The 27836-nt window shown below is 33.1% G+C and overlaps 1 protein-coding gene across 1 annotated transcript in view; it reads right to left on the bottom strand.

Annotated features, from left to right (window-relative positions):
* DMD (dystrophin) overlaps positions 1 to 27836 on the bottom strand; it is a 1897222-nt gene that overhangs the window by 1307239 nt on the left and 562147 nt on the right. Inside the window, 4 exon segments of the mRNA XM_039846417.1 lie at positions 1001 to 1176; positions 15095 to 15274; positions 21558 to 21665; positions 21795 to 21896. Coding sequence (XP_039702351.1) covers positions 1001 to 1176; positions 15095 to 15274; positions 21558 to 21665; positions 21795 to 21896 — 566 coding nt within the window.

Raw genomic sequence — 27836 nt, 5'->3', positions numbered from 1 at the left:
CCAAGAAGATAAAACCAGGAAGAAAGGCCCAGTGGTGTACTGTGGAGTTATGAAAGTAGGTTATAAATCATAGATTAATAGAGAAGTATTGAAAGTCTCAAATAAAGTATATGAGTAACTTCTCTAGGTGTTCTTCCTTTGCCTAGAACATCTGACACACTATTTTTAGATATGTGTTCTCATACTTCTATACCCTTGTATACACAAATTCTAATGTCAAGTGTTCCATGCGTTCCTAAACATATGCTGCTTAGAAACATAAGGCAGATTTTAATGTTCTTTCTCAATCTTGAATTATAATAGTTGGAATGAAAAGGAAATTGTACCATTTTTATGATTTTCATGCTGGCTCTGCATTTATGAAATTTCATTCTCATGATTTTAATATGTCCACTGATTTATATAATACCTAACTTATCTACAGTGCCTAGTTGAGAATATCCACAAAAAGACTAGTTAAAAATTCTAACGCATTCAAAATAAGACTTTATAAATATTAAAGAACAGGAAATCTGTTCTGTAATTAATGACTCCTGATTTAGGATGCGCAGATTGAGACATTATGTTCTTGTAAACTAGCAGAATGCATCTCGTCTATTATAGGTGTACTTCTTCATGAAAATGTACTTTCCATTACTGGGGGAAAAAGACATTTAATGCAAAAGTAGGCTCAGAACCAGAAAGCTCTTTAAAAGAAAAATAGCAACTTTCAGGATTAAAATATTTCCATGGCAGTTCATCACCCATGGTTTCTTCTTTCAATCCTGAAAACAGTATTTTTATTAAGCAGTCAGTTTTTGTTGGGATAGTGATTCCTTGGGCAAATTTTAAAAGTTAATTCATAATTATTCTCACTAACTTAACTGACATTACAGGCACCTGAGGCTTCTGGATATATTGCTTAAGTAGAAACAGTACCATCAAAACAGCTGAGAATGAGTTTTCCCACTAAACAATTACTCTTTGCTTAAGGATAAAGCCAGGGGTAAAATCCTCTCACCTTTTCCTAATTTCGGAATCCACAATAATCTGCCTCTTCTTTTGGGGAGGTGGTGGTGGAAATTCCTCTTGGCCATGCTTTACCAGGATTTGTTCCCTCGTAGTCACCATGGTTACTGTTTCCATTACAGTTGTCTGTGTTAGTGATGGCTGAGTGGTGGTGACAGCCTGTGAAATCTGTGAGAAGTATTGAAATAGAGGTCACACAAATGCTTGAAAGACTTCAGTAAAGACTGCTTGGAGTGGCAAAGGAAAATAATGAGAAACTGTTCCTGCTTGTTGGTAAATTGACCTTCAGATCAAAATAGCACCATACTGAACTCAAATCAAATTGTTTTATCTAAGTTAAGTTATGTTGACCGAAATCGCAAAGAAAGATAATCTCAAAACCAAAAGTAAACTTACTGCCTTCTCAATTTATTAGTCAAGCTATGGGAAATAAAGGGAGCAATGGAGACAAACTTTTAGAATGTCATTCTGACATTTAATTAGACATGCTGTTTAAAACATTTACAACATCGAAGTAAATTTTACTAAGGTTTCCCAGAACCAATTTCATTGCCTGGCACAAAGTAGACACTTGTTAAATAGTTTGTTGAATGCATCTTGTGACTATGGATGGTCTTGACATTTTTAAATAAAATTATTCGATCTTTATAATAAATGACTTTTTATTCAAATAAATAAAACGTCCTTTAAAATTACAATAAAAGATTAATGTAAAATGGCTATTAGTCCAGAAATAGATTTAAGCTGAATGTTACTCAAAGGCTAAAAAGCATACTACTCTTGCTTGATTTAAATTAGTGAATAGTTTCCCAAATCAACAAACAAACGAAAACAGACTCACAGATATAGAGAACAAAATGATCGTTGCTAGATGAGAGTGGGCCTGGGAAGCTGGGTGAAAAAGATGATGAGATTAAGAAGTACAAATTGGTAGTTACCAAATAGTCATGGGGCTGTGACTACAGCATAGGGAAGATAATCAATAAGATTATAATAACTGTATAGTGTCAGGTGGGTACTAGACTAATCGGGGGGATCACTTTGTAAATTATATAAATATATAACTACCATGCTGTACACCTAAAACTAATATAAATAATATTGAATGTCAACTCTAATTGAAAAATAATAAAAAAATAAAATAAATATTTGAGTTTCCAAAGGTAGTATTAAAGAGTCCTCTTGGTTTAAGAACACACTGACTTTCTGTTCAGACTTGTTAAAAAATATTTTAGGCACAAATCATCACTTTTTGGAATAATATAGTTTGTGATACAAGTCATGACAGGTCATTACCACAGTTCACAGGCATTGCCAGACAGACAACTCATACAATGGTGAGACACCTTCCTTCCTTCCTTCCTTAACCACCAATTCTCTGTCTCACCATCCTCCTGTTATTAGGACTAAAAAGTCACCTCCTGGGATATTAATCGTTACCCTTCTAGTAAACCAAATTATTTGGAAGACCTATTTTCAAGAAGACCAAAACAGATGTGCACTGCATCCACTTATAGGTACTTGATACGCACAGAGCCAGGGACCAGGTTAGGGCCAAGATTAGTTTTATTGATTTTTTTGAACTTGCCAGGAGATAAAGAAAGGGTTTGGGGTAACTTCCCTGCCTCATGACTGATGACTAATTCCTTCAATGGGAGAAAATCAGGGAAGCCTCAGGATCTTCATATTTCAGCTTCCAAACAGGCAATTGATGGTAATGAAGTCCTTTGTCATGATGTCTTGTGTGAAAATTATTTTTGACAAAACATTTTAAAAGTGCTAACCTTTGTACAAACCACATCTTTACATATGTCAAGGCCTTAGTGACTTCCATTTTGGTAGCCTTAATAGTTTTTTTAAAAAGGACATTATGAAATGCAGAGTTTCTACATGTGACAAGCACAGAATTTTATCTTCTCTAAAATGTCCATAAATTCATTACTCAGAGTCAATCACTTTGCTTCAAACAATAATTATATAGTCTGTTGACAACTTATGCCAAATGAAAGCCGAAAGTAACTATTTTTAAATGCTTAAAATATAACCTCAAATTTAATTGCACTCAACACAAAATGACCATTGCGTGATTGAATTAAGTTTACCTTTAATCAAAAAGAAAATGTAGTTTTGAAGCAGGATTCCAAGAGCATTTCATTTTCTCAGAATAATATTTTTTAACCATGAGCAAACTTTTGCATACAATGACAAACTGAAGAAAATATTGTTCAGATAGAAAATTTATAATTTTATATGTACAGGCACCAGAATGCAGAGATTCTAAAATATAATGCTATATTTTTGCGGTTCCATCTAATGTTATGGAACATTTGTGTTACTGAATATTTGGCTGTGATTTAATTTCTGTAGTTTTATATTTTCTCATTGATATCTATTATGAAATTGGATAGATGTGCCTGTGGAGGGTAGAGGAAAGGGAAATGGCAAAATGATATACTATGAAATTGCATTTAAGAATATAGCAAACCTTATAATAAAAAAACAATAATTTTTAATAAAATAGACAAGGATCTGTAACTTTTCTATACTATATTCATTACTGTACTATAATTGAAAATACTACTTAATTTCCCTTGAGATAAAGAAATAAGAAAACAAATATGCATTGACCCTATAAAACGGGATATAATTAGTTATATATAACAAATTTATAATTACTTTCAACACTTATTCCATATAATAAAAATAAAAGACAACTGGACGTGTACTAAATATCTCCACGGTTTTTATTGATCATAAACAATTATATGTTAGAATCATTAAAAATATAGACAGGAAGGGATTATGGAGGTGATTTAGCATAACCTCCTACTTACTTTAGGATTCCATACTGCCAGAAGCAGACAACTTCCTGAATGTGGCACAGAATTTTCCCAATGATAAAGATCTTTACACCCAGTGGGAACCTGACTTATTATGACTTCATTCATTTAAAATTTATTTTGAACACTAAGCCAACACAGAATAAATTGAGTATTGTTTCTGCCTGTCTTAAAGATGTAAAGCTTGATTATCATGATTCTGATAAATCTTTATTTCCAAGCACTATAAGACCAGGTACTTGCTAGAATTAGATTTAATCTGATTACTGCTCCAAAACCTAGGTTTCCTGCTTTGGACACCATATTCAATTAAAGTCATCTAAAATTTTGTAAGTTACTCAGCACCTGAATCACAATATTTCAATTAAATTCTGACAGGTATTGACGAAATAGCACTACAGGACAATTAGAAATGAATAAAATGGAACTTCTTTTTTGGAGGACCTAACAGTCTAGTAATGAAGGTGTTGACCACAATAATAGTTGTGAGATAAGGTGAGTGCCACATGAAAATATATAAGTATGCAAAATAATTACATGCACTGAGTATATAGTAATCAAGAAAGTTTCTTTTTAAATGTTAAAGGCAAAGGAAGTAAAAGCAAAAATAAATGTATAGGACTATATCAAACTGAAAAGCTTCTGCACAGCAAAAGAAATGGTCAATGAAGCAAAGAGGCAACCATCTGAATGGGAGAAGATATTGGCAATGGCTCCTATAAGAGGCTAAAATTAGAAATATGCAAGGAACTCATACAAGTCAATAACAACAACAACAAAAAACAAACAATCCAATCAAAACATAGGCAGAGGACCCGAATGGACACTTCTCCCAAGAAGACATACAAATGGCCAGCAAATATATGAAAAGATGCTCCACTTCATTAACTATTAGGGAATGCTATTAGCTATTATGCAAATCAAAACCACAATGAGATACCATCTCACACATGTTAGAATAGCTGTTATCAACAATACAAGTAATAACAAGTGTTGAAGAGGATGTGGAGAAATAGGAACCCTCATGCACTGCTGGTAGGACTGCAAATTGGTATAGCCACTGTGGAAAATAGTATGGAGTTTCCTCAAAAAACTAAGAATTGAACTACCATATGATCCAGCAATTTCTCTGCTGGGTATTTACCCCAAAGACTTGAAAACACATATCTGAAAAGATATTTGGACACTGATGTTCATAGCGGCATTATTCACGGTGACCAGGACATGAAAGCAACCGAAGTGTCCTACGATAGATAATTGGATAAAGAAGCTGTGGTACATATATGCAATGGAATATTACTCAGCCATAAGAAGAGATGAAATACTGCCATTTGTGATAACATGAATGGACCTCGAGATAATCATGCTAAGTGAAATAAGCCAGGCAGAAAAAGTTGAAAATCACATGATATAACTCATATGTGGGATATAAATCTGAAAGCAACAAACAAACATGACAAACAGACTCATGCACATGGACAGTGGACTAGTGGCTACCAGAGAGAAGAGGGGAGGGGGAGGTAGATGGGAGTAAAAAGAGACAAATAAGTGGTGACAGAAAGAAATCTAACTTTGGGTTAGACACAAATGCGATATATATACAACATACTGTTGAATTTTCCACTTGAAAATTATTGGATTTTGTTGATCAATGTGGCCCTAGTAATTTTTAATTTTTAATAACAAAAAAGTAAAAAAATAAAAATAAAAAAATAGAAAATAAATAAATGTTACAAAATCAAATTTCCCTCAGCCAGTACCTTAATGTTTAAATTTATGATACTAAAGGCTGCATATAACATTTATCCTTGTTCATAGGATCATTTATAATGGTAAAATACCAGAAACAGCCCAATGTCAGTAGATGATGGTTTAAATAAAGTATAGTATGTGCATGTGATAAAGTATTGTACATGTTTCAAATATTTTTAAATGTCATTGAAATTGTTTACATTATAATACTGAATACACGATGCAAGATATAAACATTGGTAATTATATTTTGTCAGAGAAAGCATAGATAACTTCTATTATGCACTATATATTTCTGCATTCTTTCTATTTTCCAACTTTCTACAACAAAATGTTTCCTGCAAAACATTGCTTTTATAAACAGAGAAAATTTTCAAACTTTTTTTCTAAATTCTTGTTTTAATTCTATCATTCCTATGTATCTTTAGAATTATGAGCCTGTCATTCAAATACATTAAAATTAGGACAAATAAATATCTGATAAAGATGACTTACTGCCTTCACTAAAATGGTGAATAGGGCAAGGCCAAAATTAGAATATAATATAGTTTGAGCTATATTCAACAAACTTTGAGTCTACCTAATAAATTCTTACCCATTAACCTTTCTCTGTTTTGATTGTGGTTATACTGAAAATTACTTTTAAATGTCCTCATGAAAATAAATGTTTTTAAACATTATTCCCTTGACCTGTCAGGTAATTAGTCCAGTAGAAATGAAAAAGAGTTTAGAATTATTTGTCTTTAGATTGTGAATTTAGTGGCTCTTACGGTGATTAAAATTAGAGGCCTGTGAGCCAGACTCCACAATTCTCAAACGCCAGGTCCATAGTTCACATATAGTACTATCTGGGGGAGTTTAGTTACTATCCCAGAGCTTTGACTTATTTTCTCCACATATAAAATAGGAATAATAATATATCCCTCACAGGAGTGTTGCAAATAAGGCCGGTTTCATGGGTGTGCAAGTTATGCAGGCACCCAGCTTCCTTCACTCAGAAGGATTCCACGCTTAGTTTCATACTTTGTGTTACTCTCTTGAATTTCTTAATAATTTTTTAACAAAAGCCCTGCATTTTGTTAATAATAACAAAAGCCCTGCATTTAGATACTATACTTTTGCACTGGGCCCCATAAATTATGTAGCTGATCCTGGTTACAAAAAAATTGAAGTATGTCATGTCTATACACAGTAAGTCCTCTCTTGGTAGATACTATTAGCAATAAGCATTATCATTTCTAAATGTTCAGAGAAAATTCAGGAATTTATTTTTCTAAACTGGACTTTCTAACTCATAAGGTTATGTATGTTGATTTCTAAATGTTACATTTTCCCACTGTGAGGAAAACTGGAAAAGCATTTACACAGTCTCTTGATAGTTCTAGGGTATACATCTTCTTGCGGCAAGATTGTATAATTTTGGTAGGTCTGGAAAAACCAAACTACTCTTGAACAATAAAATTCTTTATCATCTTCTCTTTCATTTATTAAAAAATGCACATTTCGAAGAGGAAATATATGTACATTTATTTTAAGCATATTTAAAGAATTTAAGAAAACATACAATGAAAGGAAATATTTCTTTTCCAACACTGTCTCCGGTTTCTCAGGGGCAACTAGTTGTATTTACCACCTGTTCTTACATTTTAAATTAACTTTCTTGGTGCTGTTATTTTTGTCTGATATTCTTAATTGCATCTTTTAATTTTCCATTGAATTATTTAAATATTATTGCCTTTGTAAGGTCCTTGAGATTAGAGATTTCTATTTCTTGCCTTATGAGATATTTCACTATCTGAACATTTATAGAAACTTACTGAAAGAGATTCAAGTTATAAAAATTAGTTACCTAATTTATGTTATCATTTTTATTATTATTATAAAACTAATACTTACAATAATAGCTACCAATTACAGAGCTCTCTGCATGCCCCAGGCATTGCACTAAGTGCTCTGCATTCATTATCTTATTTAAAATACTTAGAATAGCACCTGAAATAAAGGCTTAATAAGTGGTAGCTGTCATTACCTCACAATGGCCCTAAGAGCAAAGATAAATATTATTCCCATTTTATAGATGAGTGGTAAAATTTCAAGCAGATACAACTTGTGAGTGGCAGAGCAGAGCTATAAATCCAAATCTGATTATCCCTTCATCCATCTCTTAGTAGCTACACTCACTTGCAGCTACACCTGTTCAGATTTCTGAATGGTGATTTTCCTTTAAGTGATATAACTGGGTGAATGTGTGTTTATATACACACACATACATATATATAAAGTCAGAAGAAGTTTAAAAGTGTACACAATGGCACATGACAATTTTTAATGCATTTTAGCTCTTGACGAATTATAATTAAATCTGTGTGAAATCAATGATATGTAATGCACCTGATTTCTTTTACAAATATATAATCAGATGGACAACTATGGATCAAAGTTTTCCACTATGTGGTTTGTACATACATAACCTTATAGTGATCACTGATTTTTTTGAACATTTTATTTTTTTTTAATTTTTCCCCCTCCCTCCTCCTCCTTCACTCCTGGTGACCACTAGTCTATTGTTTATGTCCATGAGTCTCTGTTTGTCCTGTTCCTTTGTTGCTTTTAGGTTTTTATTCCACATATAAGTAATATCATGTGATTTCAACCTTTTCTGTCTGGCTTATTTCAATTAGTATGATTATCTCAAGGTCCATCCATGTTGTCGCAAATGTCAGTATTTCATCTCTTCTTATGGCTGAGTAATATTCCATTGTATATATATACCATTGCTTCTTTATCCAGTCATCTATCATAGGACACTTCGGTTGCTTTCATGTCCTGGTCACCGTGAATAATGCCGCTATGAACATCAGTGTGCAAATATCTTTTCAGATATGTGTTTTCAAGTCTTTGGGGTAAATACCCAGCAGAAGGATTGCTGGATCATAGAGTAGATCAATTCTTAGTTTTTTGAGGAACCTCCATACTGTTTTCCATAGTGGCTGTACTAATTCGCAGTCCCACCAGCAGTGTATGAGGGTTCTTTTTTCTTCACATCCTCTCTAGCATTTGTTATTACTTGTCCTGTTGATTATAGCCATTCTAACATGTGTGAGATGGTATCTCATTGTGGCTTTGATTTGCATTTCCCTAATAGCTAGCGATGTTGGGCATCTTTTCATATATTTGTTGGTTATTTGTATGTCGTCTAGGGAGAAGTGTCTGTTCAGGTCTTCTGCCCATTTTTTTGATTAGATCATTTGTTTTTTTTTTTTGTTGTTATTGAGTTCTATATTTTAGATACTAGGCCCTTATCAGAGGCCTTGCTTGCAAATATATTTTCCCATTGGATGGTTGTCTCTTTACCCTGCTGACAGTTTCTTTTGTTGAGCAGAAGCTTTTTAGTTTGCTGTTGTCCCATTCATTTATTTTAGCTTTTACTTCCCTTGCTTTTGAGATCAAATTCATAAAATCCTCTCTAAGTCCAAGGTCCTTCAATTTAGTTCCTATGTTTTCTTCTATGCAACTTATTGTTTCAGGTCTTATATTCAGGCCCTTAATCCATTTTGAGTTAATTTTGGTGTGTGGTGATAGACAGCAGTCTAGTTTCATTCTTTTGCAGGTGGCTTTCCAGCTTTCCCAGCACTACTTATTGAAGAGGCTTTCCTTTTTCCATTGTATGTTTTTGGATTTCTGTAGAAAATTATTTGCCCATATAAATATGGGTTTACTTCTGGACTCTCAATTCTGTTCCACTGGTCATGATCATTGATTTTTAACAGGTGTAGAGGCACTGAACTTCCACAGCTTAAACATACTGCATAATGATAACAACAGGTTTAGTTGCGAACTGATAGCCAGGCTTAAAACTATCTCCACAGGCATAGTAGCACAAGGCACAAATATCCAATGGCGTAAGGATTTACAACTCTAAGCAAGAGAAATAATTTATATGCTGAACTTGATAATAAACCTAGGGTAAAAGATCAGGAGCTCACAAAGGAAGCTGAGTTATGAATCAAAATGCCAAAAAATGCTCCATCTCGCGAACAAGTATAAGTACAGAGGAATTGCCATAGCTGAGTTTAGCAAACAAGGCGTGCTGAAGTTCATGACAGTGGCTTGGTGACAAAATTTTAATATTAATTGCTGTCCTGGTTTTATACTGGTAATAAGGTAATATAACTTCTTGAACAGATACTGCCATTGGAATCATGAGTACAATTAGAGTTGATATTCAAAAGACATCATAAAAGGAGTATTTTTCCTTTTGAAATAAAATATTATATGATAATTAAGGTTTATTCTATACAATTGTACAATTTTTATGCATTTTGTCCCTCACTTCAAATTAGTTTTTGTACAAAGAGATATATGTTGACCTCAGGAGTCATATAAAACACAGAATCTGAGCAACTGTGTGAATTGAATTAAGTGTGTCTGAAAAATTCAAGAAACAACAAAATTTATTGTTTCTGATACACCTGACCTTCCTCTACATACCATCTGACATGAAGTAATGAAACACAGTCTTTAACTAGGAATGTACATTATCGAGTATACATTTAGAAAAAGAACTTGCATTTTTCTTTATGTGGTATTTCATTTATTGTCAGTAAATAATAGATGTATCCACATAGATGCTGAGTATTTTATCTTCACATTATTTTAATGATCTACTCTTGATGTGTGAAATGTAATCATTTCAGAAGTCAGTCTTTTTTGAATAGGAAGAGAATTTTATTTTCATTATCATCTTCCAGCTGACTCTGAGATTGATATAGCAGGGATAGTTGGCATCTCTTCACTAATTACTCCAGAGTTTTATATAAAATTTCAAGCAAAGAGAAACATATCATAGACATTTGGAATTAGAACGACACTGTAGAAATCTTCCCAGCCCAAACTTTTCATTTTGTAAATAAGGAATGAGAGATTTCAACAGTTAACTCAGCTCTAGTCTCTTAAATTTTCAATATCTACAAGATTTTATGCTGCTGTAAGTAATGAATTTACAACATAAAACCAATTGCACTGAAACACAAGGCCCAATCTCCAATACCTACTTTAGTAGAGATTACAAAAGGATATAGTTAATTTCCAAAGTTATTTAAGCTATAACTTCAAAATTTTCTAATAAAACATTTATTAGGCAACTAAAGATGTCCTAAAATTCAAGATGTTTTCTCCCTGAATTAAATAAGACAGAAACCTAAAATAAGTGAGAGAATTTTATTTTAATTCTAGCTTTTATAAAACCATTTAATTTAAAAAAAAAAAACTGGCAGTGGGCTGATTAGGCTTGGAGAGCTTTCAGGAAGCTATGAAAACGGCTGTTAAATGAAAGGCTTTAGAGTATTTTTAATTAAAATCATTGACAAAAAGAAGGGAAGCAAACCAATTTTAACCACATTTCACGTATCAATAGGTCTACAAAATAATACATTGAGAATGGTACAGTCAGAATTTCCACATAAAATGTTTTATGGAGAGTAAAAACAGGATACCTAAAAAGTGAGAATGAACCCAGAAAAAAAAGACAAATAAATTTTCATATTAACACTTTGGAATCTCTCTATTTGCATTCTTGGTATTTTGAAAAACACTGGCTTATTATCTCCAACTGTGTTTTACAATACTCACGTGTTTGGCAAGAGTTTTAAAAGTCTCAGAAGGACATATATGATGTAGAATAAATATGTACACTCATAATGATCGCTTTCTCTATTTGGGCATCCATGAATACAGACACAGATATACATTGTATAAACACGTCTCATGTTCAAGGAGAGAGGAAGTCTGAGTATATTAATTTTATCTTTGAGATATTTGTGCTTGTAGTTCGGAACATTGCAAAAATATTCATTAGGAATAGAGCAAAATATTCATGAAATGAAAATAATATCTATGAACTTATATGAGTCATAGAATGTTCTTTACTCCTGGCAAGGATGATTTACTATCCTTTAAAAAATCACAAAACTACAGAACTTCTGGACTTACCTAGACAGATATATTCTTATATCTAAACATCTGATGCTAAGTTTAATATAAATTATGATAATAAATTATAAACCATATGAATAATATACCCTTTCCACAGTGTATATGATTTCAGTTAAATTAGGAAAATAATGTTTCAAATTACTTAAAATATATTTAACTTTAAAGTATTAACTTTAAAATTTTTCACTACAGTACTACTTAATAATAATCATGATAAAAATATGTTCCTCAGGGTTACAGCATTTAGAAAAAAAACTATAAATTTCAACAAGCATATTTCTTAAAAATTGGAGGAAACATAAGGTCATTTGAATATTTAAGTAAGTCAATCCAAGGTATACTTCATTTGCTCTCTTTTCTCATTGTAAGTATCCAATAGCAAGGATTATCATTCTTTCTAACTTTTAGAAACAGAAAGTATCTCTATTTTCTTAGACTGCTTTCTCATCAACTTAAGTATCCTCTGCTTGTGTCCAGGTATTATTTAAGCCAAACCTGACTTTGTAATGCAAGGTAACAGCCCTCACAGTTGATTTTTTTTTTTCACATTTTGATCTCTTGCCATGTTACTGTTTCATGAGGTCAAAATCCCTCAAAGCTTTGACCTGAATAGCAGTGAAAATTTCAGGTACACAGTGTTCTTTATATGAGCACAATCAGATGCCTTGTCATCTCAGTCACAATTCCTGTAACTTACCGGATTTTAACCATCACCGGAATTTTGCTCATTCTTTGTAGTACCAATCAGTTAAAAAAAATTTTAAAAGATTTAGTATATCCAGTCATTAATAGGGCTGATTTTTCGCCCCCTTAAACATGCTGGAAAATATGCAAACAAGAGTGCTTTGATCTTCAAAGTCGAAACCTTACCCTCAACATTCTTGGAATTCTTCTTATGTAATTTTGATAAAGTTTAATCTGCCATTCAAGAAAGGAAATCAATGTCTTTTTTAGTTATAAGATACCATTTCTTTGCTCTATCTCCTATTAATTCCTCTTTTCCCAGGTAGCTTTATTTTTGTCTTTCTAAGAGCCCTAAAACTCCAGCAAAGATTTGGATTGGGCCTATGATAGTGTGCTGTTGGACAAAGCCAATGAGCAAATATTGAAATGTGAGCATAAGAGAAGCTCAACCTTAATGTTCCAAGGAAGCAATTTGCCTAATGTAAGTCCATTTCTCTGCTTTTAGTCTAGTATAGGAGTGTACAACTGTTTGAAAATAAAACTAAAAATAACTCATAGGGAACCACAGCAAGCCCTCTAGACTCAGTAAACAGTATGCCTTGCATATCAAGAACATCTTTTTTCCCCTTCAGAATGCTTTCATGTCTATGGCTTTATTTTATCCTCATCACATCCCACTCAGCAAGTAGAGTAGGTACATGTTGTAATGTATGTCAGACATCATTTTATAAAGAACTATACAAACCAGAGCTAGTACTGTTTTATTATGGAATTTGAAAAATTCAAAAATAAGAGGTTAATAAGTAAGTTGCCCTAGGTGGTGGTCTCAAAACTTCTAGGCCATTAACAATAAGGCTTCTAAGATTTTTTCCTATCTAGCATAATCAAATCAGTAACATTTTGGTGAAATGTACAACCATCTTCAGAAAATAGTCTCATTCCAAGGGAATACATATATTTAAATATTGCATTGCTAGAAAGGTTTCTATTGTCCCCACTGAAGGCAGCAGTGTGGAAAACCAGAATGTGAGAATTGGCACATGTCATTATCTTGCTAATTCAATGTTGTTTATATATATATATATATATATATATATATAGTCAGCAGACTATATCAAAAACTGCATGCAGATTACTGGCCCACTGAATGAGATTTTTCTGAGCACAGAGTCTAGGACTATGCATTTTAACTAGTTTCCCAGGTGATTATTATGTAGACTTAAGCTTGAAAACCACTGCATATAATGCAGGTGAAGGAGACAGTGACCTATTGTTAAATTACATCTTGATAAAGATATTCCTTTAAAGGGATGCATTGCAAAACACCTTTATCAAATATTGCCAATCCTTCTTAACATGGTAATTATTATTTTTAGCAACAATAATCTATGGCAACAATGGGTACATATTGGAATGATATCATTCTTGGTTTAAAAAGTATCAAAATTTTTAATGCCTATGTATTTATTACACAGATGTCAATGGTATTGCAAAGTAGTCATGGCCAGATCACATATAATAAGAGGAATCATGGTCTGGTATTAAAATCACTATTAGATCAAGTAACTACTAAAACATATTCAGTGGAAAACAAATGGAATTTTTATTATCGCCCAATGATTGCATGGGAAATGACTACAATTTATACTCCTTCAAATCTTAAATTTAAAACAAAAAATTTTAAATATGAATTTCATTTTAAAAGGAAGCTTGAACTGTCATTAAAATCATATATGTTGGCTGATCATATTTTCTTAAATTGTATTTCCAAAGCAATATTTTAACCTTCATTTCTTCATCTTTCAACAAAATTTCCTAAGTGCTATTTATCAGATGTCAAGTCTCAAAAAAACAAATTCCCCGCACTGTCTCACAACAGAGGTACATGCCTAAAGATTTTGAATGTAGTCGTTGCTGTAATAGAGATGTGTGCCTGGTACACTGAGCTATAAATTGTGGCCAATTAGTAAAAGCTAGCCTCTATAATGTAAAACAATAAGGCAGAATATGTTAAATACTAATATAAACAGTGTTGATATTTCAAATGACCACCCATGATTCCACTATCTAACGACATCAAATAATAAAAGTTGCCACTTTAAAAATACTCCATTTTTAGTGCTCGCTTTGGCAACACATATACTAAAAATATTCCATTTTCTTTAAATTATCAAAACTTTGAAAACTCTTAACATAAAAACACGCTATGACAGTACAAGTATAACTGAGATGTTTGCCTAATCTACAGCCAATACGTGTTAGTGTAACTAAGCCACATTGACGATTTTATGAATCAACAATCTGTGGCAGAAAGGAAGTCCAATGAATGGTTAGATTCTCACTTACACTAATAGAAAGGAGTCTTTAGTGAAATCAAAGGACCTGGACCGCAGCCTGCTCTTATCTCCTTGGACAATTCACTTTTCCTCCCTAAGTTTCATTTTCTCACATGTGAAACGTAAGGATCAACTAATGGTCGTCATGGTTCTAGGAATCTATGCTTTGGGGTTAGATTGTGATGACACAGTTCCCTAGCATTTTGTCTGACTGCTCTCAGTTACTCAGATGCCCATTCCCATTGAAGTGGAAAGAATTACACTCTAAAGCAGTAACTAGCTCAGTCAATTAGCACTCCTCCACCTCTCTCAGATTCTCCAATATCAAAATAACCATGAGAACCATGTTTATATTCAACTGAATACCTGGCAAGGACTAACCCACTGGCATACTTTGTAGGGATATATAGTATAGCTCTCTTAATGAAGATTTCAAAAATCTCAAGGAACATTTATTGCAGGAAAATTAGGATCACTAACCTGTGCTGAACTCTTTTCAAGTTTTTGGACTAAATTATCCCAGCGCTGGGCAAAGTTGTCCAGCCATGTTTCCATCTTTTGGGTTACTGTTGTATTTTTGAGTGTTGAAAGAAGATCTTGGTTAAGTGAGCAGAGTTTGTCCATGGTTTGCTTTTTCTTTTCTAGATCTGTTTTTAAAGCCTGTTAAAACAAGGAGGGACACAGAATAAGCCTAGGTTACATTTCATAAAACACTACAGTTCAATTTGCTTTTGCATTTATTTTCTCATTGGAATAGATATGATTACAATCATGTCTACAAAGGACCAAGAGCCCATAAAAATATAAGTAGAAAATTAAAATGCCAATAATCTTTCCAAGAAGCTTGAAAAATAAAAAATAAAAGTCAGAAATAAACACCTAGTAGAGGAACTTAAAAGCTACTTTAAAATATTTGAAGATCTGCCAAGTAAAAAAGTAGCCTTGCTTCAAAAGGCAAGAGCAAGATCAACATATGGAAATTACTTTTTAATATTTAACAGATGAGTGGAAGGCATGGTTCTTGAATATTAGTGAATTTCCTCTTAATTCCTGATAAAATTCAAGTGAAATTCCACATGCCAGGAGTACGGAAGAGAACATGGTGAATTGAGATGAACGTGGCTAATTCTGAAATGCTGTGATTATGTGGATAAATTTGCAACATTACTTATTTCCACAATTTTTATATTCCTTTCATTATTTGGATATAAAAACCTTGTTATGAAGTTTACTGACTTAAATTTTTAGCATCTGTTATTCAATTATATTTGGCTATTTGAGTAATTATCTTCTAAACTTAAGTTTAAAGTCCATTAAGTAACAGAACTTAAGTAACTGAGTATGAGACAAATCTTTTGGAATCACTTGTATGTTTTCTAAACATGAGTGTATATATGAAGTAATTGTTATATCATTCATATTCCCAAAGTTCCTGAGAGTTATGGATGGTTGCACATACCCTTCGGTTGATATAAAATAAAGAAACAAAGTGGCTTGTGTGAAATCAGTAGATCAAGAGAGTTTATTCCTTCACTTTACCCATTAAGGTTACCCCGCACTTTGGGAAATGTAATTTCCAGCTCCTAAATACAAATCCCTGACTTATAAACACAGAACAAGAGGAAAGAAAGTAGAGAATTATTTTGTAGCCCCACTACAATCCTCTCTTTCTGGCAGTAGCAAGTACAATGAACATAAACCAAGCTGTGAGACCTGTCTTTCCAAAACAAATGCAAATTTACTTAAGAAGGACTAACATTACATATTGCATATAGTAAAGAAATTGTCATGAAACAGATGCACCAATTGCTTGTGAACCGAAGTGTCATCTACACAGAGAAATCAATACACATCCCCTGCAAACGACACTTTATGTATCTCATTTTGGCATGCCACCTGCATTGATAGCTCTAAACTGAAGAAAGCTCTGGCGTCTCCTCAATTAGTTCATCCTTTATTCAAAATCTACTTCACCTGGTATACCTCATAGTGTCATCTAACTGCTCATCATTTTTAAGGAATAAAAGCAAGTTTTGAAGTTTAGTTTTAATTTTTCTTCAATAATTAACTTTTTTCACTATTTTTCTAAGTTTGAAAGGATGCAATAGACCAAAATATAAGCTAAGATATGTAAGTTGAAATCATATCAAAATAAAATTCTCAGCATGGGAATTTAGTGATAGGTTTTATACATTGATTATGTTTGTTTAATTCATACGTTCACTTTCTATTAAATTTAAGTGCATATTTGGATAAGTAGTAAACCAACATTTTCTTCTTTTTTTTTTTTATTACTTATTATTACTTATGCCTGGTCTTCCTAGGTAGCCTCCCATCCAAGTACTAACCAGGCCTGACCCTGATTAGCTTCCAAGATCAGACATTGGGCTTGTTCAGGGTGGCATGGCCGTAGACCATGCACCGTGGCTCCACTGGGGCATGAACCCAGGACTCTTTGCGTATACAGCAGATGTGCTAACCACTACACTATGGAACTACGTCCTAGGACCTACATTTGACTTGTCAATGTAGACTCCTCTACTTCTTTATGATGTCTCATTTTCCTTTTTTTTTTAAATTAACTTTTGGCATGCATTTATTTTGTCGTAAGCCATCTCGAGTTCTTTTTAGAAAAAGACATGATTGAAATAAAGATATATACTTAAAAATAGAAAGATATAAATACAATCAATCCTCTTTGGCTTACCATCTATCTCAGAGCTTAAGGAATTATTTTTGAAAAGCTCTCTCTACATGTAAGGCTTAGGGGTGTACCCATTATTTAAACTAAATGTGTAATGACTTGGAAATAATTCAGAATGAGGGCTGAGAGTTATGTTTAAAGAAGAGGAAACAATTTGCACTGGAAATATATGGGCAACCTCATGTTACCTAAACAGCTTTTCTTAGATGATCTATAAAACTAATTGGATATCCAAAGAGATTTAGTGGCAAATGAAACTAAGCCTCCTGTGTTCACTTTAAACCAAATGAAGAAGCATTTGGTGAGCATTACAAAAATAAAGGAGAAAGTCATAATTAAATACTATTAGGAAACATGCTCTCATGGTAAATTAAAAACATTATTATAAAATTGAGGACTTATCAAATCAATATATTTTTACTTAAATCTATATGACAAAAACACTGTGCTAATAAAAGCTTCCATCTAGTAAATTCTAGATCTGCTTTTACAAAGAGGTGATGCCAGGTTAGGTGTTCTACCTTAATTTGTTTCCTCTTGTTTGCTCTTGATCTTTCTCTCTCCCCATTATCTTCCAGTCCTTGAATGGCTCTCCTACCATAACCAACAGAAGGAGAAGGCAGGAAATCCTGGCTGGTACCAGACACACTGAATCACAGTAATGAATTACCTCCTCCCATCTATCCTTGGACAGCAATTCTTTTCAGCGTGAATTTCATGTATGCATATTAAATAACTATGATTTAACTGTTAGTAATTATAAGAGTATAAAAAAGATATCTTTCTGCCTATCAAAACCTGATCATAGGTCTCGATCGTAGGTCATGAGTACCAGAGACCCACAGATCTCTATAAAACTCAGGAGGCAAAAGGAAGTTCTAGAAAACTTGTACAAGGCAGAGGTCAGCTCGGATCTTAAAAGAAGAAATATATTTTATTTTCTTAGAAGCCAGACACCTGTACCTACCCAAGGTAGGCAAGAAGGTACAATCAATAAATCAGATTGGGCCAGTAGCAGAGACAGGCAAGAGACAGATAAGCTGCTCAGGAAGACAGAATAGGCATGCTTTATCTGGATAAGGCTAGATGATTTGAAGTGAAAAAAAGAATGTACACTTACAAAAGGACCAGGAAATCTTCACCCTATTCTCATCTGAAGTATTCTTCAGAGAATAATGCTAGGGCAATTTCTCTTACACTGGCACAATTAAATTTTGTACCTATTTTATGTGTAGTTACTTATCTATATGTGAGAAGTACTTTAATTTATTCTAATCACCTCTTGTTATACTTAGGTAGACTGATCCATTTGGGGAGGGGCGCGGCGCGGAAATGTTCTTAGCTTGAGGGAACATCAGAATCTCCTGGAGGGCTTGTTAAAATGCAGATTGCTGAACCATACTTCCAGAGATTGTGTCAATAGGTCTGAAGTGAGGCCTAAGAATTTGCATCTAACAAGTTCCCAGGTGATGCTGATGCTCCTGTTCCAGGGTCCACACTTCAAGAACATTAATTCTACCTGGATGAATTCATTGAGAATGAGCACAGGAGTCGAGGTCAAGGTAGCAAGTCCTGGTAAAAATGCACCATCAACTGGGACTTGCTGAGCTCCCATAAGCATTCTGTCCTTGCCATCTGATCCCAAAGCCACCTGGGAGTGCCGTCAATTCCACAGGACTCCTATAGTCCCTGTACATTACATTTTCTTGGATTGCCAAGCTTCCCAGAGTTGTCCTTCCCTGGCAAACACCACCAGTCCTTTGCCACGTGTTGCAGACTTCCCCAGAAACATCCCTCTTGCAGATTTGGGCCTTCCCCTGATAGCCTACATGATTCTATAGGTCTTAGAATTTTCCTCATAAGGAGTACAGTTTCTTCTCTCCTTTTTCTTCTATCCTTTACCACAAATAAAAATTCAGTTTTGATCACAAAAAATAATAGACCTCCATGATTTAGCTAAAACTACAGATCTAGAGGAAATGAAATACTTGACCCCTCATATCCTACTTCAAATAAAAAGTAGAAGAAAATCCCATGGGTTGTTAGTGATAACATTTCAAAACAAATTATACTGATTGTAAATAAAAAAGAGTTTTAGCACACTGTATATATACCTAGGTATGTCGCAGAAACTGGTGACAGATGGTACCTGTTTTGGGTCTCAGATTGTGACATATTTTAATGAACATTAAATTCTTATTCACTGCCTGAGTCAGCAGGGGAATTTTACCTCAAATTCTAGACCAGCTGTCAGGTTTTGTTAATTGGTTTAAACTATCAAACGGTAAGACTTATCCATAATATATTTTCACTTTGTTCACGAGTAAGGTGACATAATTTGAATTTTAATCATATTGGAAAATTATTGAGACTTTGCTAAGAGAGGATTGTAACAGCCCTGAGGCTAGTAAAGTCTTTTACACACAAAAAATGTCAACAGAGTGGCATATGATTGTTCAAAATGACAGTTCTCAATTACAGTTATTTTTTTTTGTCAAGAAATCAAACAATGTGACAAGTTTTGAAATAGCTTAGAAGGCCTAGACCTGAGTCTGAATGTCTCAGTGCTCATTTTAACTCTGCTACTAATGTCCTATGACACTTTGTATACATGTCATGTGTTTTTTCCTAAGCCTTGATTTCCTCTTCTGAAATAACTTTCTCTCTCTCTTCCTCTTTATGCACGATGCTACTTAGTTCAGTTCTTCTATTTTGTCTCCTTACTACCAAAAGTCTCATTACCAAAGAGAATTCCAAAAATGCAAATATGATTGTTATCAAACTCTCAATGGCTCCCCATTAGCTATAGAACAAAACTACAAATATATCTCTGATATTTCTACATTCTGCCAATATATATATAGATTACTTTTCAGAAACCTCTCAAGTCATATCATCACTCAAGAAGGCATATATTCTTTGAGAAATGATTTCTTAACAATAACAGGCTAGCTTATAATAACCAGGAATATATAAGTGAATCTATTTTAAATAAAAAAGCTTAAAGGTTAGTAATTATGGAACAAAAATATATGACATAAATATTTGTAAAATGGTACAAATTTAACAGAGGAAAATTATTTAAGATTAAGTAAATGATTTCATTATTAAGTGTAATATATAATATTGATACAGATATAAATAGATTCACTTAGGTAAAATTATGAAATAGTAACATCAAGTCATCACTTAATAGAATTGATCAAAAATAAAAAAGAAATCCTAATTATGGAATATTTGACTTGAAAAATAAAGCTTATTATTAGATTGGCTTCTCCTTTACTAGAAAATAAAAAGATTCACAGTGAAAGAGAAGTTTTAGAATTTGTTTCCTATTCTGTAAGGTTCAACTCAAACTGAATCATCTCAATGAAGACTTTCCTGATTGTCTTTGTACTAGCAAAGTTCCCTCATTTCTCAAAGTTAATGCCATTTGGTTTGCTTTAATGTTTTTTCTTTGCTTCCCAAACTAGAGTATAAGCTCCTTATATGTGAGGATAATCACTCTATACTTCTCATATTTCTCAGACAATCTATTTTAGTCTATTGCTTTAGAATCATGCTGTTTAGAACTTTATGGAACACTCACATGTACTTCTTAGTGTTACATTTTTTAATTTTAACTGTAGTCTTATTCCAGGTATGCTATATTTCTTTAAGAGTATAATTTTGTCTGGAAAAACAAAGTTGAAAATCTACCTATATCTTATGGAATTAATGTTTGTATCCTTCCAAAATTCACACATTGAAGGCCTAAACCCCAATGTGATAACATTAGGAGGTAGGGCTTTGGGGAAGTATTTAGGCTTAGTTGAGGTCATGACAGTTGAGATCCCATTAGTTCCCTTTTAAGAAGAGGAAGAGGCACCTCCATCTCTACCATGTGAGGATACAGCAAGAAGGTGTTGTCTGGAAGCCAGGAAAAGGGCCTCACCAAGAACCAAATCTGTCGGCACCTTGATCTTGGATTTCCCAGCTTCCAAAACTGTGAGAAATAAATGTCTGTTGTTTAAGGCACCCAGTCTATGGTATTTTGTTAGAGTAGCCCAACCCAAGACAATATAGCTTTCCCTATTTTAATTAAGAAAAGTAACAATGTGATATAATTTAATAGATTGACTTAAGCAATAGCAATGAACATTTGGTTTAAGATTTGAAAGAATAGAAAGATGAAAAAAATGGTGTTAATATAGACTATAGGATTAAAAAAATACTACTGTAAACTAACACAATACATACAGCCAGTTTTTGAAGACTTGTTAACATTTCACTTTGATCTTTAAAGCCAGTCGTGTGAATCTTGCTCACTGCATCTTCTTTTTCTGAAAGCCATGTACTAAAAAGGCACTGGAAGAAAACGGACAATTCCCAAAAAGGAATTAAGTAATTATTAAAGTAGACCATCACATTTTTGCATTTATTCATTTAACATCTCTCCATGTCTTTCACTGATAAAATTTTCCCCACATGACTCACCTGTTCTTCAGTAAAACGTTGCCACTTTAGAAGGATGTCTTGTAAAAGAACCCAGCGATCTTCTGTCCACCTACAGATGTTTGCCCATCGATCTCCCAGTACCTGGGGAAGAGACAACCCACCACAACATCAGCAAACAATTAGTGGTTAACTGAATTCCATTAAAAATGACAAGAATGACTGAGGAAAGTATCTGATTTTGAGTCTCCTATGTGTACTAGTTATAAAAGACACTCTTTCTGCTTCTGCTTATCATGAAATAAGCACTTCTCTTTTTGTTTGTCTCTAGATTACTTCAGTCATGCTTTCTTTTCACCTTACATTGAAAAACAAAGATATTTATAAGAAGTCTGAAGCAGTTATTGTACCACTAATTAAAATGTCTGCACAGGAAATCTAACGTAGAAAAGACATAAATATAGAATTAGATAGGATTTTGCATTGATAATATGTAAAATATGTATCTTTCTTAGGTTGGAAAATACATCCCCCTCACAGAATAAAAGTCTGACTACTAAATAGAATGCCCCCAAATACCCCTATTTGAAGTGATCCTGTATAATTAGAATTGTTCATATCCTGATTGTAGAAGAAAATTATTGGTGAATTGTTAGTGACAAATTATATCCACATGTGGAATTTAATAATTATCTGGATTATCATTACAAAGTATTTAAAGTGACTATATCTCTAAACTATTCTAGTAAGAAAATTGTATATGCACACCGATGTTCATAGCAGCATTATTCATGGTGGGCAAGACATGGAAGCAACCAAAGTGTCCTACAACAGATGACTGGATAAAGAAGTTGTGATACATACATACAATAGAATATTACTCAACCATAAGAAGAGATGAAATACTGCCATTTGCGACAACATGGATGGACCTCGAGATAATCATGCTAAGCGAAATAAGCCAAACAGAAAAAATTGAAAACCACATGATATCACCTATATGCGAGATATAAATATAAAAGCAACAAACATGACAGAGACTTCATGGACATGGACAGTAGATCAGTGGTTATCAGAGGTGGGTGCGGAGAGGGGGAGGGAGGTAGATGGGGGGGTAAAGGTGTGGTGATGGAAAGACATCTAACTATAGTTGGCAAACACACAATGCAACACATATAAATCATTGTTGAACTGTACACTTGAAACTTATTGGATTTTGTTAATGAATGTCACCATAATAAATAAAATATAAAAGAAAAATAAAATTGTAATATTCTCTGAGCAAGAACTGCCAGATCTTTAGCATGTCACTAAGGTCTAGGTACACACACTATTTCAATATGTATCATAAACCAAGTACCAATGGTTTTTAGATGAAAAAGTGTACACTAAGATAATTTCTATGCAAATAGAGTGTTTTAACACACACAAAAAAGTATCATTTATTTCAACTGCATTATGATGCACTTCAGAGCCTAAAATTTCAACATTTTTAACTTTCTCATAAATTAGAGAATTATTTTCCCATAGCTATTGGATCTTTAAAACTAGGTAGATGGTAACTAGATGTAATATGATTATTTTGTAGTGTATACAAAGATTTAATTATTATGTTGTAGATCTGAAACTAATGTTATATATTAATTTTGCCTCAAAAAAATAACAAAATAAAATGATTTTATACAATTCAAAAAACAATTAGAAGTACCTCAAAATATGGACATGTTGCTTTATTCTGTATAGAATTAGAGCTAGAAAAAAATGTTCGTAACTCATATTTTTTACATTTATATTCAGCATCTAAGACAAGCCTCATCATAATTTCTACTTTACTCGATGCTATCTGTTTGAATTGATCCACTCAGGAAATAAAATACAATTTAGATAATACAAAAGTAATTAGCAGCATGACAAAATCCACCTGCTCCTAGGTGACTTGGAGACCCAGCTCATTTTCCAAAAATTTGTTTAATCTATCATTTTTTTTTCAAAAAGGTCATGCTGTGCATGAGTAAGAAGTAGGCAATGAACATTTTACTACAGTATTAAAATGATCATGTACTCCTATGCGACTCACAGTGAGTTTTCAGTTTTTCTTCAGAAATGTCAATAAAAAATGTTACTGCTTTCAACGTAATATTAACTGGTTTTCATTTTTTTATAATTTTACTCTCTATTTCTTTTGAATTATGTTAGTTTATGACAGAAGCCATAGCACTGAAATAGCAATGCTAGATAGTCAAAGGAAATGTGCTAACATAAATCAATGAATTCAACAATATTAGCCACTTAATTATTACAAAGTAGTATTTGGAGTTTTTTTTCTTTTTTTTCTAAAATATATTAGAAGTTCTTCTAGTAAACTTGCTAGTGACAGTGTCAGTATGCATCAGGTAAAATGGCATGTAATATATCTGTTAATGGATTATTTGTGATAAATTTAGCTTCCAGCAGAGAAAATCATACCCATTAGACATAAACTACAGCACCATCTGTCTGATTTGATGATGTGATATAAAAGAGCAAATCGTGGGATGCTTATTGCAGCCCTTCAACTCCACTGGAGATGGGTGTCAAAGGGAGTCAAAGGGATAAAAAACTATAGCATCATCTTCATAAATGAAAAAATAAAATGAACTGAGACTTCCAAATAGATCCAGCATCAGTTCTCTAGTACTACAAGACACACAAATGTATTGTCCACTGAAGTAGCATTTTAGGTTTGGATCTTATAGATGGATGCTTATAATTTATTTGTGGAGAACATCCTATAAAACAAATCCTAACAAAGACCTCCAAATACTAAATTGCTTCAGATTATTAAATTTATATAAATCTCAAAATATATTAATGTGATATACTTTACACTGCATATGTCCTTTCAAATTACAAAAACATTTTAAATATATAATTTCCTTAAAATAATTCTGGCAATTCTTTGAGGGATTGGTATTATTATCCACACACCCTTAATAAAATCAAGTGACTTTTTCAGAAAATGTATAGCTAAATTATTTAATCTTTCTCAAAGAAAATAATCATACGAACCCCTTAAAGAACTGTTACAAATATTGAACAAGATTATGTATTGGCAAGGAGTTTTAATTCGAACCGAGTTATATAAGTATTGGTGGCTATTTACATTTTGCATGATCATAGTACTTAAATCTTCTAAGAACTACCAGGGGTCATCTATTTTACTCTATTTACTCTAGAAAGGTACTTATTAAATCTTTACAAATAGATGTTTAAACTTCAAATATATTCTTCTTTAAAGATTTCCAACACAAGAAAGTATACATATCTCTTAGTAACATATTCCACTGTTTAAACCTATCTTACTCTCAGAAAACTCCAAATGAACTGAATCTAAGCCACTTCTGTTACAATGTAGGCATGGTGGTTTTCACTAATCTCTGTAAAATTAGATAAGTAAATCAGAAATTTCTTGCTCGTAAGTTGTATGTGTGCCCACAGGTAGATTTTTGCATTGTCATATGTACAAATATAAATAAATGAACATATTGCTTGAATTTATGGATTTATTTGTTTATTGCTTGGAAATACTGGCCCTGATTTGAATTACAAGGGATGGAGCTAAGCAATTAGAAGAATATCAGTGAGCTCCACAATAACTCGGAGATGCTGGTTCATATCATTGCCTGAAGGTATGTAACCAAATTGTTACACAAGTATAAGGGATTGGATTGAATTTGATTGACAGAAAGCTAAATAACTTTTTAAAAAATCACTATATTAAGACTAGAATCCTGTTCCCTAGAGAACAAAAAACAGTGTTTATATGAGCTTCCATGTAAGTGTATAAACCCCTTGAGCATTTAAAAATAATGCATATTTCTTAATCTAGGTAAATAACACACAAATACAAAATGCATTATAACATTTCATGAAGTAATAAAAAGAAATTAATTTTTATTTATGTTCTCATCTTGTCTCAGCAATAAAAGAAGCTAAAGGTCAGTTCTCTTACTGTAACGCATTTTCACAGGCTAAATCACAACTCCATTGTCATCTATGTTCAGATTCTCAATGGGAAGAATCTCTCTCCCATTTAATTCACATTGCATATTGTTATACATGTCAAAGACATTTCTTATCTGAGTTCCTTTTTTGGTTGAGTTGATTTTTCAAAGCAAAAGCAAAAAAATGGCTATCAAAAGAACATTTGGATAAAGGTGATTGAGGAAAATCTGACAAGCCTGGGAGGTAAAACTTAAGTGCCTTGACCCTTGAATTTATTGAAACTAGTGATAGAATGTGATAGCTAAACTGTGCCCATCAAAAATATCATTAAGAAAGAAAGTGTTCCCAGGAGCATGTCCACTAAGGAAGACAAAATTATGTGCCATGGATCACACAATGCAGCAGCAGCAAGTGGGATTTATAAGTGAGGGAGGCATCAAGCAAACCATCTCATTTTTATTGCAGTTTAAGACCTTGAAATATGCCTCTCAGTTAAAGGAATTTTTATGGAAAATGAGGCTTCTGAAAATTAACTTATTTCTTGATTTTTCTTTCTTACTTTACATACGGTTAAAAAGGACAAGCAACTTCATCTTATCAATGGTGAAATGGAAATGGCATTAAATAACTCATTGAAAGAAATAAAATAATACCCTTCATGAGGCTAGAAACAAGGCAGAGTACTTGTGACTGTTGTTTAACCAAGTCTATGATACTCTTCACAATTTTGCATGTTTTTAGAATTTGTTAACTGAAGCAGCATACTATAAAACGGCTTGCATTGTATCTTCACTGCCTACCACATGGTCCAGGGTGGGGGGGGAAAAACATTCTAATGTATTAGGAAATAATTACTGGAGGTTTCTCTGAAAAAAAAGTTCTTATCACTTTTTAAGTGATCCTGCAAAAACTCCTGACTGAACTCAAGGAACTCATGACTGCGACTTTTAAAGCTGCAGTCTACAGATGAGGAAACTGACACTCAGATAGGTTGAATAAACAACTTGTCAAAAAACACGGAGTTCACAGGATTGAGTATCTAGAATTTACTCTCAGATCCATCTCAGGCCCATGGTCTTTCATGATGCCATTCACTCAGTAGAGCATATGAGATTTAAAAAAATAAGCTTTGTAATTTGTGCTACAAAACCTACAGTGAGATGTACAGATACAGGGTCCTTTTTGAGTCTTTTTATATTTAATTGTAGCAAAAGTTTGACTACATTTAACTAAATATTTTATCTAACCCACTTGACAAGGATTTGAAGCCTAATGTTATTATTTGATCTAAAAACATTTTTGACATTATAACTCTCTATTTGTTTAAAATATTAAACACAAATCAGAAAATACACTTCCAGATCAAGAATCTGTGCTCTTTGCAAGGACTTATTTTTCAAAAAGTGAATATTACTGTCTAATTTGCTAATGAAATTCTGCCTTGGTGACTATGCTAAAAATGTAGTGAGATTTTTAACTTGAAGTAGCATGTTCTTCTGTGTCATTAGAGTCAGTCCCATATATTATTTATTTTTATGAGTTCATAAAGTGCTAATGAATAAATATGGAAAGGCCATGTTGTTGTTGTTGCTGTTATTATTTGCGGGCTATTATTTAATGTTCCGTGGCAGCTTAGTAAACTCTGTACTCTCCAGCTCCCACCTGTCTGTCGATTCAATTAGGATACCAGAAAATAAAGAGCAGTCGTCCTAAGGAGCATTCTAGCATGACAGCTTTCTTCCCAGTGATCATTATATTCCTAGGCATTCTTCGATAGCTTGAGATTTTACTGTTTCTCCTTGTTTTATGCCTCACACCTCTGAACTTCTTGAGGGGGACTTCTCACCTTTGTGCTTAATGTCTTGTTGAATAACACAAAAATTTCACATAGTGTATAAACGTCTCAAAGCTGAATACCATCACTGCAGTTATTAATATGGGGTTTTTCTCCCAAGTATTGTCTCAGAACACTTTTTTTTCTCTCTTCTTCATTAGATAGATGCCTGCCAGTGTTCATGGTAACAACAGAGCTATTTATGGTGAATTTGAAGACTCATAGGAGGTGAGAGTCACATGTGATATCCTCTCCTCTTTACTGCA

Source organism: Pteropus medius, unplaced genomic scaffold, assembly GCF_902729225.1.
Source record: "Pteropus medius unplaced genomic scaffold, Ma_sr-lr_union100, whole genome shotgun sequence".
Classification (NCBI taxonomy): Eukaryota; Metazoa; Chordata; class Mammalia; order Chiroptera; family Pteropodidae; genus Pteropus; species Pteropus medius.
The sequence above is the reverse complement of the archived record's forward strand: the minus strand, read 5'-3'. Positions and strand labels throughout refer to the sequence as shown.